This window comes from Myodes glareolus, chromosome 27 (assembly GCF_982192425.1).
Source record: "Myodes glareolus chromosome 27, mMyoGla1.1, whole genome shotgun sequence".
NCBI classification, from domain to species: Eukaryota; Metazoa; Chordata; class Mammalia; order Rodentia; family Cricetidae; genus Myodes; species Myodes glareolus.
In genome coordinates, this window is record NC_142052.1 from 34,762,640 (window position 1) to 34,779,349 (window position 16,710).

Here is a 16,710-nt window from a genome sequence, read left to right on the forward strand (position 1 = left end):
TGAACAGCTGCTAGATTACCTTGATTGACTCAGTGTCAGTCTACTGCCTTCTTAGTAGACAAATTAAAAGCCTATGCCATTTAGCTAATGAAATTCCCACATATCTGTGGAAATATTTAGTGGGTTGCAATTATTTAATTTAGAAGAGAAGAAATTTCCTAGACGCTTATTTTTAATAACTCTCTCCAAAGCCTTTCTAACTTAAGGAGGAAAAAAAATTCCATTTTTATTTCTGGGATCTTCAGAGCTATGCTTTGGCTTTGTTCTGCTGAAAGCATGCTTGGGAGCATCTATAGAAGGTAACAGTGAGTAGATCTTTGCTTTCCTCTGAAAAGGAACATACAGAATGAAGCTCTGGCGTTCTCAGTGGAAGATGAGCATTTGATTGGATTCCCCTGGGTTTCAAGGCTCTGGACTGTGCTACCGTGTGTGTGGCTGCGTGTGGAGGTTGGGAATGCTCCGTGAAAGCGTGTTGGTTCACAGCCCTGGGTTGCCACCATGACCAGGCACTCCCTGTCCTTTAGGAGACTGGGAAAGAGTAAAATAGATCAACTTTGGCTTGACTCCAGCTGCCAACCTAAGTCCCAGATCGTCAGGGAGTACCGCAGCCCTCCCATTTGCTTTTCCTTTCCTTGGTTTTGAGACGTTGCCAGTTCGCCGTGGGTGGAACAGGGGCAACAGCTGTCCCTAACTTTGTCGCATTTCTCAGAGCCGGTGAGATAACACATAACATTTGCTAAGGCTCAGCTGGGAACACGAAATGGTATCATGACTGTTCTAAGTTCACTTCTTGAGCAAATATTGTTAATCAATACACAGTCCCGGCAGGCACTTTCTTAGGCGTGGGCATATGAACGCTGTAATAAGACAGACAATCAGGCTTCATGGGACGAATGTTCTGTTGCGGTCGGCCATAAGGAGCAAACATATTATTTTAATCTGTTGATGTGTGACATAAAGCAGGGTGAAGTGAAGGTAGGCAGGTGGTGTCAGTGTGGGTAGGCGGTGCAGGGTGAGGGACTTTCTCCAAAGAAAGGACAGTGGAACTTAGTTTTGCTCGTGAAGATTTGGGGGCTAGAAAAAAATCCAGAAGTGTGGATGGTTTGAGAGTGGTGAGGAACAGGAAGTCAGCAAAGTGGGCGGGCGGGAGGCTGCAGGGTCTAAGTATCCCAGCAACAGTGAGGCGCTCTTCGGAAGGGAGTTGAGTTCAAGCGGGGCATGACATTAACTGATTTTTCTTCCTTTTAAAGACTGTTTATGCGGGGAAAGTGTTCATGTGCACCTGTTGGTGTATATGCCTATGTGTCTGGGCATGGACGTGTGTGTGCATTGGGAGGCCAGGGGTTGACGGCTGCTGCCAGCCTTGTGTGCTAGGGTGACAGGTGCACAAGACCACCCTTGGCTTTTACACCGGTGCTGGGGATTCGAACTCATGCTTATGTGGCGGGTACTTTATTTCCTGAACTATCTCTCCAGCCCCCTTTCTTGAGTTTTACAGAACAGTTGCTGGTTGATAGTTTTAAGTATTTACATTGTCATAGTTCTAGAAAGGCCTATTTTACTACGTTCTTTGGAGTTCAGAGAAATTATGAATTGCCGTTTTTTAGTGATACTTAAAACTTACAAGTTGATACTTCATGTGCTCTTCATTCAGTTTTTGTTTTGCTTTCAACAGCAGCAAGATTTCCGAATCGCCCTATAATCCAGAGCGTAAGAGAAATATAAAAACATAGTGATGTTCTCTCATTGTGATAAAAATACAACTATAGGGTAAGGCTATGAGACTAGGGGTGCCTACACCACGATCCGTGTGCTTATTACATACAAAGTGCTTAACCAGCCCGCTCTTACGTAATCCTAACAGTCTCTTCAGTTAGGTGTTGCTGTGTCTATTATAAGATGAGATTTGTAATGGTTAGTGCCCATGGTGAAATAGCTCGTAGCCAACAGATGTACAATATGTGTGGGTCCAGCCTTGGATATTGTGATATTGCCTTCTCATCTATGTTGAGGAGCTTCACATTAAAATATTTTTTAAAAAAAACACTTGTGAAGAAACCTCTTAAGCCTCTCAGTTAGTCTATGGTTTTATGACTTTGTGTTGGGGCATCCTGGGTGTGTGTGGCTGTTGGTTGTACATGCCTGAAAACCTTCAGACTTCAAAGCCCCGTTCTTGGCTCTAAGTTTCTAAGTTCCTCTATGGAATCCATTCTTACTGCTGTCTTCTTTTTTTCTTGGACTGAGCGATGTCTGGCACAGCTTCAGTTCTCAGGTACCTTACTGGTGGAGCATTGTGCTGCCCTGAGCTAGAACTGTGTCCTCCCCTGAACTTCCCTGTTGACACTTGAGCTGCCAATGGAATGAAGCCCCTGCCAGGTTCCTAGGCTTAGACGAAATCATGAGAACATGGGATTAGTGTTTATCAGATGTGGCGTGAGGGAGCGTGTGCTCATTTTCACATTTGTTGGTGCCTCCTTACCTTCCTCCCTTCCTCCCTCCCTCCCTCCCTCTCAAAGTTCACTCTCTCTCCACCTTCCTCCCCTCTTCATCCTCTTACATTCCTCCCATTTCCCCCTTCCCTTCCGCTCCCTGTCTCTTCCTCCTGGTCCCTTCTTTCTCTGTAATGGAAGGAGACTATAAAGAAGTGGGCAGCCACTTGCCAGCTAGTCAGAATTGTCACCAAACACAGCCATGGGTCCCCAGGCCCCAGAACTGAGAAATAAATGCCTTCTCTCTAAGCCACCCAGCTACCTTCTTCTGGCAGCCTGAGAAACTTACCTATGCCCCTAAATAGGGTCAGGAAGGAAAGCCTGGCCTGGGTGGAGTGAGCTGGATTTTCAAACACACTCCCAACTAGGGGACACAGTAAAGGAACTCACAGCTCAGCGTAGTGAGGTAGTCATGGCAAACTTTTATTCTTATGCCTGTGTATGCATTGTTGGTAACATACACATTGGTTCGACATATGTTCTGTGCAGGCCAAAAAAAAAAAATCAAGCCAGATTTGTACCAAATCTCCTTTTTTGGGAGGGTGGGAGAGTGAGACCTCAGACTGGATCCTCTGGTCATTTATCCATGTCAGGCATTATTATCAGTGTAATCATAATAGATGGAATTGTGATTTCATCGTGGTTACTCAAATCATTGATTGATAACTACTATGATTCTCTTCTTAGTTATTGCTATTAATTGTATTATTCTTGAGTTGTGTGAGATTTTGTTAGAAATCTGTTCCAAATGTAGGTAGAAGGTCATAACATATTTTCAAGATGAGATTTTTTTTTAAGGTGGAGGTGTGTGCATGCGCATGTGTGAGTGTGGCATATGTGTGTCTGTTTGTGTGTGAGAGAGAGAGAAGAGAGAGGGACTTCCCTTAGGTAATACAAGAGTTTCAAATTGTCTTTATTATGGGGATTCAAAAGGAAATGGAGGTTCAAAGGGAAAACACAAACCCACAGAACACAAGATAGGGTGGAAGCCACCACGTGTGAACAACCAACAAGTTTGCTTTTGCTCTGACCTCCCAAGAGAGCGAGAGAGACCGCTCCTCTCTCTTTCAAGAGATCAAGTCACAGCAGACAGAAGTGACGCCCCAAGGCAGGTACCTCCCCCCCCCAACTACTGGCGGAATGAATTCCCACAACCTTCCCATAAGGGTTGATGAGGTGGGGGTTAGACCTCGGAGCAGGCTGAATACTTTGCCTGGCTCTCGGTGGCCTGTCCCTACCTCCTGTCTTCTCCCACCATGCTGGCTGCGGTGCACGGAGCCGCTCCCTGGTTTCTGTTCCTAACACAGCTGCACAGTGAACTTCTGAGCATTGTCTCTCAAAGCCAGCTGTCTGGAGGCAGCCTTCACTTGGCCCTGAGGTAGCAGGGAGCCCTCCCTCACCTACCACACCCATTTGACTCAGTTGGGTGCCTGTGGTGGTCTCTGTATCTTCCTCAGTGAAGATGGCCTCTGGACGCCATTCCTCAACATGGCACCATTTGCTGTGGCGTAAGCTTGCACTTGTGATCCAGAATCTTGGACCACTGCCGGGTGGCATTTGCTTTTCTGCTTTCCTCCTACCTGGTCTTCTCAATGATCTGTGAAAGTTGAAAATGTCAACGGTTCTCCAAAGCCAACACAAACATCCACCCGGCTTCCTTAAGCTAAATACACAGCCGTGTCCTATGCAAACACATTAACGTGCCAGTCTAAGGTCCAGGGACCCACCTTGCAGTACAGAAACAGCACCTGACTGTTAAATCCAGTTGCGACTCTGTGGCAGGACCCCCCCCTCAACCCTCTCTTGGCTCATCTGTCAAATGGGCTGCTGGAGTAAAGACTGATCTTCTCTTAGTTCACACTGGGTCTAACTTGATGCTTTGGTTTGGGAAGATCACGGCAGACCTCCCCTCCCTGGCTGCCTTTATCCTTTATTTTCCACAGTGCTCAGATGCAAGCTTTTGCTGATAAATAAGAGAATTGGTCAGTCTAGCCAGTGATGGGGATGTGGGCGTGTGGCTGAGGGTAGCAGTGCCAGAACCTATTGAGTTTCTCCAGAGCTAGCTGACTTCAGAGGAACTTGGTACCCAAAGTCTTATGCACATCTCCACATACGGGCTCAGGCAGAATGGTCCATGGATGGTCTTGCGGAAGGTTTGGCAGGTGACTTCTGCTGGCTTACATTCTTTCTTTTCTCCGTTCCACATGTATGTGTGGTGAGGGGGACACATGGAGAGCACACATATGGAGGTCAGGGGACAATTTAATAGACTTAGTTCTCTTCCCCCCACCATGAAGGTTCTGGGATGGAGCATCGCTAGTCAGGCTTGGTGGCAAGCACCTGCACCAACTGGGTCCTCCCTCAGGCCCTACACTTGCTCTTTATAGGCCAATTTGACACACTGAGGTGGCCTTGTAGAAAAGGCCTCTTCAAGTGCCATGAATGCATCCATGTGCCCGACCGTACTCCACACTAGCCAAGCGTGTTAATTAAGACTATTGATAAAAGCCTTTCATTTCGTATCAATTGGTGGAAAAATAAACACCAGTCCCCCAGATAAAGTAATTGAGCAAACATATCTGGATTGAGTCGTACAAAGTGCTAACAGTCCTCTTCACATACCTGGCTTCTGCCTCGCTGCAGAGTCCGGGACACCAGCACTGGGCCATTCATTGTCTGTGGTTAGTCTGCAGTGATGGACTCTTGAAGAAGGCAGGCATTCCCCCATGGAATTTTCCTGCACGGTTTGGGAGGAAATGTATAATCTCAGGACCCTCAAGGCCAGCTTCTCATCACAAAGGATATTTATTGGCCCCAGAGGGACAGAGGGCAGGGAATGAGAGACAAAGACGGCATAGTGGGCAAGAGACACAGAGAAGGGAATGAGGAAGAGGGGACAGAGGTAGTTGTTCTGGAGAGACAAAAGGCTGCCTCTGGAGAGAGAGGAGACAGATAGGAAAATGGCAGTTTATAAAGGTTCCAACAGAAATCCCATGTTAGGATGAGCTGTTTAATTTTAACTGAGCATGTCAGTTAGGGCAGCCAAAGGCTACTTTTGACTGGTGAATTCCCACACGTTGATAGCTGGACCTTGGTAGTCAGCCTCAGGAGGAGGAAGTGGATGAAAAAGGAATGAACCTTGGTGGCAAGCTTAGGAATGTAAGCTAATGGTTTTTAGCAAGGCAGAGGGAACGAGGGAAGAGCAAGGCCTGCCAAAGCCATGTTTGCCACACTCAAGCTGGCCAGAGTCCCTTGATGTTTCAGTTGCCAATGTCCGGCATAGGAGGAGGCATTTTTTTTTCCTGGGCTATGAAAATTCCTACACGGAGGCACTAACCTGTAGGACCTCCGGGACTGGATATGGAGTGAGCGGTTTTATAAAGGTGGTTGAGTTAACATGAGGCCATTCCAGTGGGCTCTAATCCATCGTGACTGATGTCCTTACGAGACCTGATCAGGACGCACAAAGCACAGAAAAAAGACATGCTTCACAGTGACTCAGGACAAGACAGCCATCAACAAGTCAAGGTGGAAGGCGTTTGAAGAAACCAACATTACTGACACTCTCTTCTTAAACTCCAAGCCCTAAGAATTCTGAGATCATAACTGTCTATTGTTTATTCTATTCAAGTGCTCTGGGGTGTGTGCTAGGAATAGTCCTGGGGCAGTCCTGCAGGTCTGGCTCCGGTTCACCAGGGTCGCCAGTCACTAATAGATCATTACCTAGCCTCGGCTTGGCTGTCTGTCGTGAGGGAGAGCTTGCTGGCTCACAAGGCAGCTAAGACTTTGTGTCACGTGGGACTCTCAGGTGGAGTGCTAGAAAGCCTTACTCGGAGAGACTTACACGAGGTAGGGGAGGTATCGTGTAACTGAAAAGCCCAGCCAGGAGCCTCAGATGTGGTTTTAAGCAGCTCTCAAATGATGGCATCAGAACCTGTCTTCTTCTTTCTACCCGTTCTTTGGGCATGGGCTGACCTAGACAGATGCTGGAGGTCCCAGGCAGCTCCAGGGGCAAGTCCAAGCCAAGGAAGACCTCTGACAATACTATACTGATTGCATATTCATCTTGCCCCTCTCCTCCAAAGAAGGGGACCCACCTGCTTGAGTGTCCTCGTTGCTCTGCTTCTCCAACTTGCTCAGCTAATTCTTCCAGGCCATCTTTTCTGGGGCTCTCCCTCCCCTTCATTTTCTGGCTCATTTTTTTTTTCTGTTGTTGACTATTCGTTTTGTAAGTGGTCTCTTCAAATGTGCCTTTAGTAGCTCCCATTCTGGTCACATCTGGCCAGAGCCCTCAAGCAGGAGGAGCGGCCTTGAGATCACATTGGATTTGTTCACGATTCTCCTTCAGCTTGAATTATAAGGAACTTCTTCCAGTTTCTTCAAATGTCACCTGGCGTCAACTAAACGTTTGATGCCTTTTCCAAATTAAGGAATTGATGTCAAATACCAGTAGTTATGCTCTGGAGATTATAGATTATACCATGTGGTATAAATAATTATAGATTATACCCTGTGGGTACCCCAACCCTATCAGGAAAAACTTAGAAGATTGTGTATGCGTGCGTATGTGTGTTCACGTGCATTTTGCCTAGTTGGAAAATATAACAAGAAAACAGAAGTGATGGATTTCAATAATGACACTCCTATTCAGTTTTTAGCACTCTTCATTTTCTCCCCGGAGATATATAGAAAGATGAAAGGACATTAACGAGATGGAAATACTGCCCGGGACTGGACTGTAGTGGTCTCGCAGCTGTGGCTGGTATTGTCACATTGCTCCTTACTCATCTAAGGAGGAGGATCTGACCGTCCTACAGCATGGCTTTATTTGGTCCAGCAGAGACCTCAGACTCACTGTCGCCTTTGGTGGTAGCCGCACAGTACACATAACTACAATGACCATCACTCTGCCCTCACCCACCCTTCCGATGTAGTGTGGTTCTTACGCTCTGTCCTCCACGGATGGGTCAGTAGCCCAGGATACTGCCTGGTGGCCTCCAGACATCCTGGGTTATCCCTGCAGTTGCGCAATGGGAAGACCGTGGGCTTGTTGAGCTCTATAGCTTACGTGTTAACCATCCTGCCTTCTAGGGAGACAGGCCTGTGTTGAACAAAGCCTCATTATCTGTTTGGCACATATGCTTACTTTTATTGACAGTGCTTATGAGTGTCCCCCAAAGCCACTTCTTGCCTCGATGCATATGCATTGAACTGTTTATTTGTTCACAGAAATTACAATGTTTATCTTCAAGCTTAATCATGAACATTGTCAAAAACATTACCAAATATGGACATCTTTTTCACCCTTCCCCTTTCTAAGAAGTTCACAAACGCTTCACTTACTCCTATACCATCACCAGCTACCTAAAAATATGTATACACTTATAAATACAATATATGCATTATGAATTTTTCTATCACATTGGACATTGTATTCCTAGTATGTAGCTCAAAATGTGTTCATTAAATATTTATTAATTGGCATTTGATTTAAAGTATTCATAATTCCCACCAGTTTATAAATATTTACTGAATACCCATTAGATCGGGCAGTAAGGAAAAAAAACCGAATGATCATAATGCCGGAGGCCTATAATGGATGGTTACTATTAAGCTAAGCGTTGTGCAGAGAGTCACATGGTGCTGTGATCACGTGCAAAAGGGAATGGCGCTAGCATGAGACAGAGCTGAGTAACGACATCAGGACAGAGGGATTGTGAGATGGTAGACCAGTTGTCCCTTTGACATGCATATGGACTGGAGGACATAGTGTTGTGCCAGATATGGTAGACCAGTTGTCCCTTTGACATGCATATGGACTGGAGGACATAGTGTTGTGCCAGATATGGTAGACCAGTTGTCCCTTTGACATGCATATGGACTGGAGGACATAATGTTGTGCCAGATAGGCTGTGTGGGGAAATCTTTTCTGAAGAGTATTGATGTGAACGTTGCCTACCTTCCATATGTGTTCTGATGACGTGACTCTTGAAGCAATTTCCTTAAGTCGGTCTCTACAAACGGTCATTTTTTTTTCCAGAAAGAAAATGATTGTGAACTGTTCAACTTTAGGCAACTATACAGTTTCTTTACTCTCAACAGTATTCTGTCTGCATGTGTACCTACACCCTAGAAGAGGGCACCCGATCTCATTATAGATGGTTGTGAGCCACCATGTGGTTGCTGGGAATTGAACTCAGGACCTTTGGAAGAAGAGTCAGTGCTCTTAACCACTGAGCCATCTCTCCAGCTCCTCTTGGATATGTTTTAAAAAATAATGGTAATGCTACCGTTTATCAAGTGCTTCCCTGGGCAATTAGTTGTGACTTCTTCACAGACTTGCGGAATGTAACGTTAGCATCACTATTTGACATGTGAAAATCCTGTTTTACACAGAGAGAGAGGGTAGCTTGTTCTGGCTAGTCTCGTTTTTCTTCTTTATATGGGGCTCCTTTTTGGCCTAACAGACTACCCGTTATGACTTTAGAACCATAGGGATGAAGGAAAGGCTAAATTGAATTCATAGCAACTCAGCTTGTTGGCTGCAGTGAAAACCCAAGGCTCCCAGAAGCTAGCTACACAGCAGTTATTCCGGTGACTAAGTCCCACCTGCAGAGAACCCGGAGGCTTCGGCATAACATAACCTTCACTCTGGTCTGCTTGACAAAGGCCAAGAGTTTTAAACTGTGTCCTGGATAGATTAAATTTTCACGACTCAAAAACATGATTGAAGATAGGCAGGGTGGGTGGTAGAAAGGTGGCTTATCAATTGGTTTATGATAGGCTTATGGGAGATATTGCTGGGGACGGTTTGATGAGCGTGCCTATGGTTCTCCCCCCTGACTCGGCATCAGAAGAACCAGCCTTGGAGGTTTCGAAAGCACCACACCTGGGTTGTAGCCAGGGCGCTCTCTCTTGAGATGGATCTTGACATCTGTGTTTCGGCATTATCAGAGCAAATTTGATACAGCTAAGGTTAGCAATTGCTAAGCTAGGCCAGCGGTCAAGGCTGCTGCCTGAGGGCCAAACTGAACCTACATCCCATCTTAGGTCAAGTGGAGCCCATGCATGGGGCTGCTTTCAAACTCCAACATGAAGTCAAAAGGCCTTGTGTGATGTGCTTTGTGCTTCTGCAGTGGGGTTTGCAGCTAATTTTTTGTGTCTTTTTTTTTTTTTTGTAACAGAGAGAAGCTGGTAGATTGGTAACAAGTTCAGTAAAAATAATTTTTTTAGCAAGCACGTTTGAAATATATGCTTTTATTCTCAGAGCCTCATAAGTATGAAGCCTATACTGTCCATAGAACTTGATGACTCAGACCTCTATGTCAAGAGACCTTCCTTGAGAACCCTCCAAGTTCCTCCCGGTAGTGTCTTCCTTCCCCTCCTACCTTTTCACCTTCTCACCTTTTCTTTGTCTTTTCTCTATCCTTTTGGTTCAGATTTAGGATCACTTCCAGCCAGGGACTCAAGGGCAAAGTCAAAGAAAAGAGAACCGTGCTTAGAAAGACTTAAACACACAGTCGAGCAGGACGAGGGCAGCCGTTCCGCTTGTCGCGTGGGTTTTCTTTCGCCTTTCAGTGTTCATCCACTTTGAGAAACCGGGAAAAGTGGGGCTGGAGAGATGCTCAGGGGTTAAGATCGCTTCCTGGGCTTCTAGAGGGCTCGAGTTTGTTTCCCGGCGATCATACTGGACAGCTTACAGCAGCCTGTAGCTCCAGGTCCGGGACCCTCTTTTGGCTTCTGAGGGTCCTTGGATACGCTCCCTCACTCCTTACCCCTCTCTTCTCTCTGTCCCCCCCCAAATAAATAAATAAACAAAGGAAAGAAAGTAAAAGCCTTGAAATTAGGGAAATGATCAGAAATGAGAGGAGGAAGGAGAGGAAGTGCTCCTGGTCACCTGTATGTGATGAGAAGCAGCTACCATAGGGTCCAGGCTTGTCTCACCGCTCTGGTCTATGCTCATTTTGGTTTACACTTACATTTTTGGTGGCAGTGATATTAAGGTTGCTGTATACATCCCTGTTTTGTGAGAGTATGATATCGTATGTAATCTCTAATGTGATGAGCCCGAATCAACTGAACTCCTGGGAAAACATCGGATTTGTTGTTTATCATTCCCGCCCCCGCCCTGCGCCTATAACCGAGGCTGAGGTTCCCATTTTTACACTCCCCCAATCCCCCTCAACCTCCCCACCCATCATTGTGAAGCGGCTGCGGTGCCAGGCATATTTATGCTACGGTCACCTGGAGAGAAGCCAGCACGGTCATTGCAGCTGGCTGTGTGCCCAGACTCTGAAACAGCACCCATGCGCCCACTAATGAAGCTTCAGGAAGGGCAGCGCTGGCTTTGTCATTAAGCATACGGGGGCGGCGGCGGGCAGATGTGGTTGGGGCCGTCTTCTTCCTACACCGGTGGTTAAGTTTGCCCACAAGCCTTCCCGCGCCTAAGTTTGGAACATGCCCGTTTAATCATGAATGGTTTGGGGAGTGGAAACGTAAGTAAGATTCAGGATGACGTTTCCCACCGGGGCCTCAACTTACTTTCCCGCGTGTTGTGTTTGTTTTTTCTCTTCCAGGGTGCTGTACATTGGCCTGGCCTGCAACACAGCTCGCTATATTTACATCTCCTACCTGGAAAACGCCTGGACTGTTCTCCCTATGGAAGTTCTGCAAGGTGAGCTGATGGCTGACGCGGGAACTATCTTTGCGGCTCCAGCGGCACCGCCCGGGTCCTGACCTTCCGTATCAGGCTCTATCCCGGAAGGGAGGCTCCACAACTCTGGGCGCTGGTACGGGTTCTTCAGCTGCTCAGACTGCCCTCCTGTGTTGAGCCAAACAAAGCTGGGTTTTTTTTTTCCCACACCCGTGTGTTTACACAAAGAAAAGAGAACTCTAGAATATTCTGTTCTGCTGTGCTATTAGGCAGAGTCCTCCAAAGGTGGTTTTAAAATAGAAAAGGATGTATCTTCCAAAGGCTAAGGTTCTTCTGAGTCCTTTTTTTTAAGATTAACTATACATATGAGACAATATGGCTCTAGTATTTTATCCTTTTATTATTATTATTATTACTCATTTTTATTGCATCTGGTGACTTATAGCAGAAGCTTGAGAGCCACATTGCTATTTTCCATGAGCCCTCTGAATCTTTACCCCAGATAGGCCAGCCTGAGTTTCCCCCCATGGCCCCAGGACACTGTTTCCTGCCGAGGCATAAATCTGAAAGATTTCCTGGGAGGTTCTCAGCATGTGGATTAAGAAGACTTAAAGTTTTTGAATGGAAATTTTTTTTTAAAAAAGACTACTTAAAGATGGATCTGCGTTCAAAGCTCCTTGCTGTGTTAGTGTATACAATCCCTTTTAGATTCTAAAAACGCAGTGAGCTTATTTAGTGATTGACGTTGTGAGTCCACAAGGTCACTGAAGTACAGTGGCTGGTGACAGCCTCCGCCCCTAAGCGCTAGACAAAACGCTGTATAGTTCCATCAGCTTAGAAGGTACTGGTTCCTCACCCAGAGGAGGTGAGGATACTTAAGCCAGGATAATATCCCGTCCCGATTCGGAGTCATAGTTACTCATCTAAGTAGACCATATAAAACTTAAGCCCATTTACCGTAGCCCCTCATCACAATGAAAAAGTATATCCTCAACCAAAGGGCACGTATCATTTATAGTCGCGTAATTACAGAATTCAAAAATAGACACACTTTGAAGGTGCTTTTCTCAGATCTGATATAATTGTGACGAATAAGAGAAAATGTGTTTTCAAATATATATATATATATATATGTACAAAATTGGGTGTGTAATTACAAGTTATTGTTTGTCACCAAGTAAGCTATTGTCTGTAGTAATTAGAACCCTGGAAGGGTTTGGCAGTGAAGGGCGTGCCTCAGCATGCGTCCCCTGAGAACCAGAAAGCCCTAAACATGAGTAGCCAGGGAGCCTCAGTGATAAGGATATCCCACTCCGAGGGCCTGTTCGCTCCTTGTCTTGTTTAATAGTAGCTGTTGCTATATAAGGGGATGAAGACTCTGTAAAAAGATCAGTGTCCCTACTAAACATATATGTTGCTATAAAAATATAAAAAGATGTATATTGCGTATACACTAATGTCCTGTTGTCCCCTTTAATTGGAGATGGAAAAGGACGGTTTGCATAAGAGACTCAAGAAAAAAAAAAGAGCATTTGTGAACTGGGTCGTTCTGGCTCATACCTGGAATCCTAATACTTGAGAGGCTGAAGCAAGAGAATGTCTGTGAGTTTGAAGCCAGCTAGGAATACAGTATGAGATCCTGTCTCTAAAAACAGAAACAGACAAACACGAACAACGACATTCATTCATGAGGTGGTTGAAGGGACAGCAGAGGAGTTCCATCGGGGAGGAATGCAAACGGTCTTGGCTGTGCGTTTAGAAAATCCTTCTATTGTTCTAAATTCTAAATGATTTTCAAAGATGTCGGAGGTGAACTGCGAGCCGGAGACGGAGATTACAAGGGAGCTCAGGTGTATGGTCTCACTGCTGTTCTGGAAGCCAGATGTGTGAGATGGACGGAGAAGTGTGCACTCGGCAGGGAGAAGCTCAGTGGACGGAGCAAGGAGCTATGCGGAAGCAGGGGCTAGAGGCCTGAACATTTTCTTGGAAACTTCTTTAAGCTCCGGTCTGAGCTGGAATCCAAAGGGCCACCACGTAGCCCTGTAGAAAGCAGCCACCTGCTACAGAGCAGCGCTGTGGACCAGAGAGTAGACGGCAAAAGCCACACGGCACCTTCAGGGTCACAGACGCCCTGCTGTGTCCAGGGCTGGATGGAGTCGCCATTACAAACTCCCTGCATCTGGTATTCACTGCTGGGTGTGCCATACGGGAGCTAGGCATGCTCTGACTCCAACGGGAATTCTTCTTCCTGGGGCCGGCCAGGGCTTACATTTCCGTGATTCACTTTCATGTCTTCTGTGCCCTTGGAAGCTCAGCAGGGATCAGACTGCCTCCCGGCCCAGCAGGGAGTTCTGCAGCTTAGCTGCCCCACCTCTCTTTCTAGGCTGGAGGACTGGCTCCAGCCCAGGCAGAGTGAGTGCTGGTGTTTCCGGCTGCACAGCATCCTTGCCTTTGAGATGTGCTGTCCCCAGAAGGCAGTGACTTATCCCTACAAAACCAATCCACATAACATTACTGAATGGGGTTGTTTGGGCATCTTTGATTCTGCTGTCTGCACTGGCTTGTCCAAGTGACTTATAGTTTCTGACCTCAAAGGAGACTGTGCTTGGGATGTAATCAAGACAGGAAATAATTGTAATGGAATACTGATTACAGGACAGAGCCTCAGGTTTGAGTCCCAGCACTGCAGGGAAAAGAAAGATATCCCTTACTGGGTCTGTGGCTTGATAGGTACCACAGTCTCAGGGGGTGGGGAGGCTGAGGCTGGGTGATAACACTCATCACTGGCTATCTGGACATTGAACCATCATCATTTGATTTTTTTCTTCTTAACCAGGGTCGCATGAGAGCCAGGAGAGTCTTCTTTAAAAAAAAATCATTTGTGTATGTATTTGAGAGTGTGTGTGAGAGAGAATGAGACACATACATACGCACGCACACACACACACACACACACACACACACACACACACACACGGGGGTGTGTGAACTTATCTGGGTATACTAGCAGCACGTGTTGAGAAATTAGAGTATAACTCCCAGGAGTTGACTTTCCACTGTGGGTTGCAGTACTCAAACCCTGGTCCCCAGGCTTTTGTGGCAAGCACTTTTACCTACTGAGCCAAGAGCAGCTTCTTAAAAAAGTATAAGTGAAGTCTGTCTCTTCAGTCCTTTGCCAACTCTCCTCGTCCCCTAAATACTGTGAACACTAATGCAGCAGGAAGAGGGAGCAAAGGCGCTGTGCAGAGTCCCATATTCACCCCTGCTTCTCCTTTATGCTTGTGGATAATGACCATGAACATCTATCTCCCTTTTCCCTCTTTCTCGGAGGTGCCGATCACCCTCTCCGCTTCTTTCCCAGGCTAGTATGCTAACAGCAAATTCAGCAGATTTTCTCCTTGCTAGCTCCTAGCAAGGGCTATTCAGGCTTCTCTTGGGGGTTAAGATATGGCCAGTGGAGCTGGGCAGAACTGTAAGAACTCGGTTCTGTCCCCATGTGGTAGTCAATGTCCTCTCGCAGCCCATCCTTCTGGAAGGTCGCCTACCATTTTTAGCAGGCAACTTGCAACACCATCTAAAGATTCTCCATTCATGGCGAGTCTGCAGTTCGATTTAAAGGGTGGGTCTGAGTATCAGCGGCTGTGAGGGACGGTAGGAAGGCTGCTGAGATTACATCTGTATCTGCCCCCTTTGATCCTACACGAGAAACATTGAGACACTCGGGGTTGTGATCCTGAACATCTGACAAACGTCAAGATCCCATTTGTGATGTTCCGCTCCTGTGTGAGCGTCAGTTATGGTGAATCACAGAAAAACTCAGCGGTGAATGTGGTCAACGTTATTCTTGGTATTAATGAGTCTTATTGCCGTGAGTTCCGTCCCAGGACCCACAGGGATGGAGACAACTAATCCTTGCCGCTGCCCACTGACCGCCACACTGCCACGAGCATGCGCCCTGTCTGCCACATGAAGTAAACAGATAACTGTATCTGTCTGTCTGTTTTCATGAAAGCTCAGCAGTTAGGAGCACTGTCTGTTCTTCCACAGCACCCAGATTTAATTTCCATATCCCAGAAGGGCACCCAATCATCTGTAACTCCAATCCTAGGGGACGCAATTGCCTTCTCTTGGCTTCCGCAGGCAGCAGGCATGTACAAGGTACACAGATACACATCGAGGAAAACCACGCACACGCATGAACAAAGAAACATGTATTTAAGGAGAGTGAACCAGACAGGCTGCTCTGTCTGAAGAGCTTCCTTTGAATATTTATTTTTATTTATGTATGTGTCTACATGAGTCTATGTGCACCGTGTGTATGTGGGTACCCACAAAGGCTAGCAGAGGGCACTCCCCAGGAACAGGATTGACAGGTGGTATGGGGAGCCAATCACAGGTCCTATGGAAGAGCAGCCAAAGTCCTTCACTGCTGAACCACCTCCCCAGCCCCAAGGATGGTCTTTTGAATTACTTGAGGTTCTGGTTCCGGCACAGAGAACCAGATTTGGCCAGCCATCCAGCAGAGCGGAGTGGAGCCAGATAAGAAGTGGCTTTTCTGTCACCAGTCACGGGGCTCAAGCTGACCTTTATGGCCTCGCTCTGTCTCACGCAGCGTGGTAGCCAAGCTGAGTCCGAGCTCTGTTTCCTCCCATTATGTTCCGGAAGAACACAGAGGAGCCCTGTAAAATGATTAACATCCAGGCCTTATCTAGACATGGCTTCATCTGTTATCTATATTGGAAAATTTCTGCCTGGCTTAATCTCCGAAGCACATGTAGTTAAAGGCCCGCATGTAAAAAACGCGTGGATAAAGGGCTTCACTGCGTGACTCGCTGTGTCGCGGTGCGGCTTCCATGATGAGACCCCCCACTTCCTTTTTCATCTTAAATTTTATTTTGTTTTATTGGAGGGGGGAAGGGTAGAATCGGGAGGTATGGTGTGAAAGACACAAAGAAGACGAGCAAAGCACAATTGTGGTATGCAAACCGAGTCAGTGCGCTGGCATGTGAGGGTCAAGGCCCCAGTTGACAGTTCCTACAAGTTCTTTGAAGACATCTCCCTCAATGTAGGAGCTCTCTTGTCCGTCTGTCTTCACCCGAGATGCTTCTGGTCTCAGGACTCTCCTCCGGCAGTTATGCCCCACATGTCCCTCTTTCTAAAATATTTCCAACCACGTGGACTGTGTCATACTTTAGGAGTCCATTGGTTTCTCACTAGTTTCCAAATACTAGTTTTGCTTCCTTCGTGCAACCTCTTGAATGAAAAAAAAAAATCCACGCCTCTACCAAATTCTCCAGACGTGTATACCCAGAAAGATACCGATTTTACTGCCCTCTGTATCCTGTACTGGGGTTGGTATTTTCTAACCACCTGGATACATAGCTAACATAGTTCTCTCTTGAAAATGTGTAAGTGACAGAGAAATTCTGAGACCCAAGATGCTGTTCCTTCTGTTTCTTGGCCGATGCCTTGCCGTCCTTGGCACATCTCATGATGTGCTTCACTCATGAGCTTTCTGTAAGTTGAGGAAACCATGAAGTGCCGTTTGCTTTGCAATCCAGTTCCCTG

At 46.5% G+C, this 16,710-nt stretch overlaps 1 protein-coding gene across 3 annotated transcripts in view; it reads left to right on the forward strand.

The window, feature by feature from the left end:
- Mfsd6 (major facilitator superfamily domain containing 6) overlaps positions 1 to 16,710 on the forward strand; it is a 67,697-nt gene that overhangs the window by 37,400 nt on the left and 13,587 nt on the right. For all 3 annotated transcript variants that reach the window (XM_087902408.1, XM_087902406.1, XM_087902407.1), the window contains exon 3: positions 11,066 to 11,163. In XM_087902408.1, the coding sequence (XP_087758534.1) occupies positions 11,066 to 11,163 (98 nt within the window). The remainder of the gene's footprint in view (positions 1 to 11,065; positions 11,164 to 16,710) is intronic.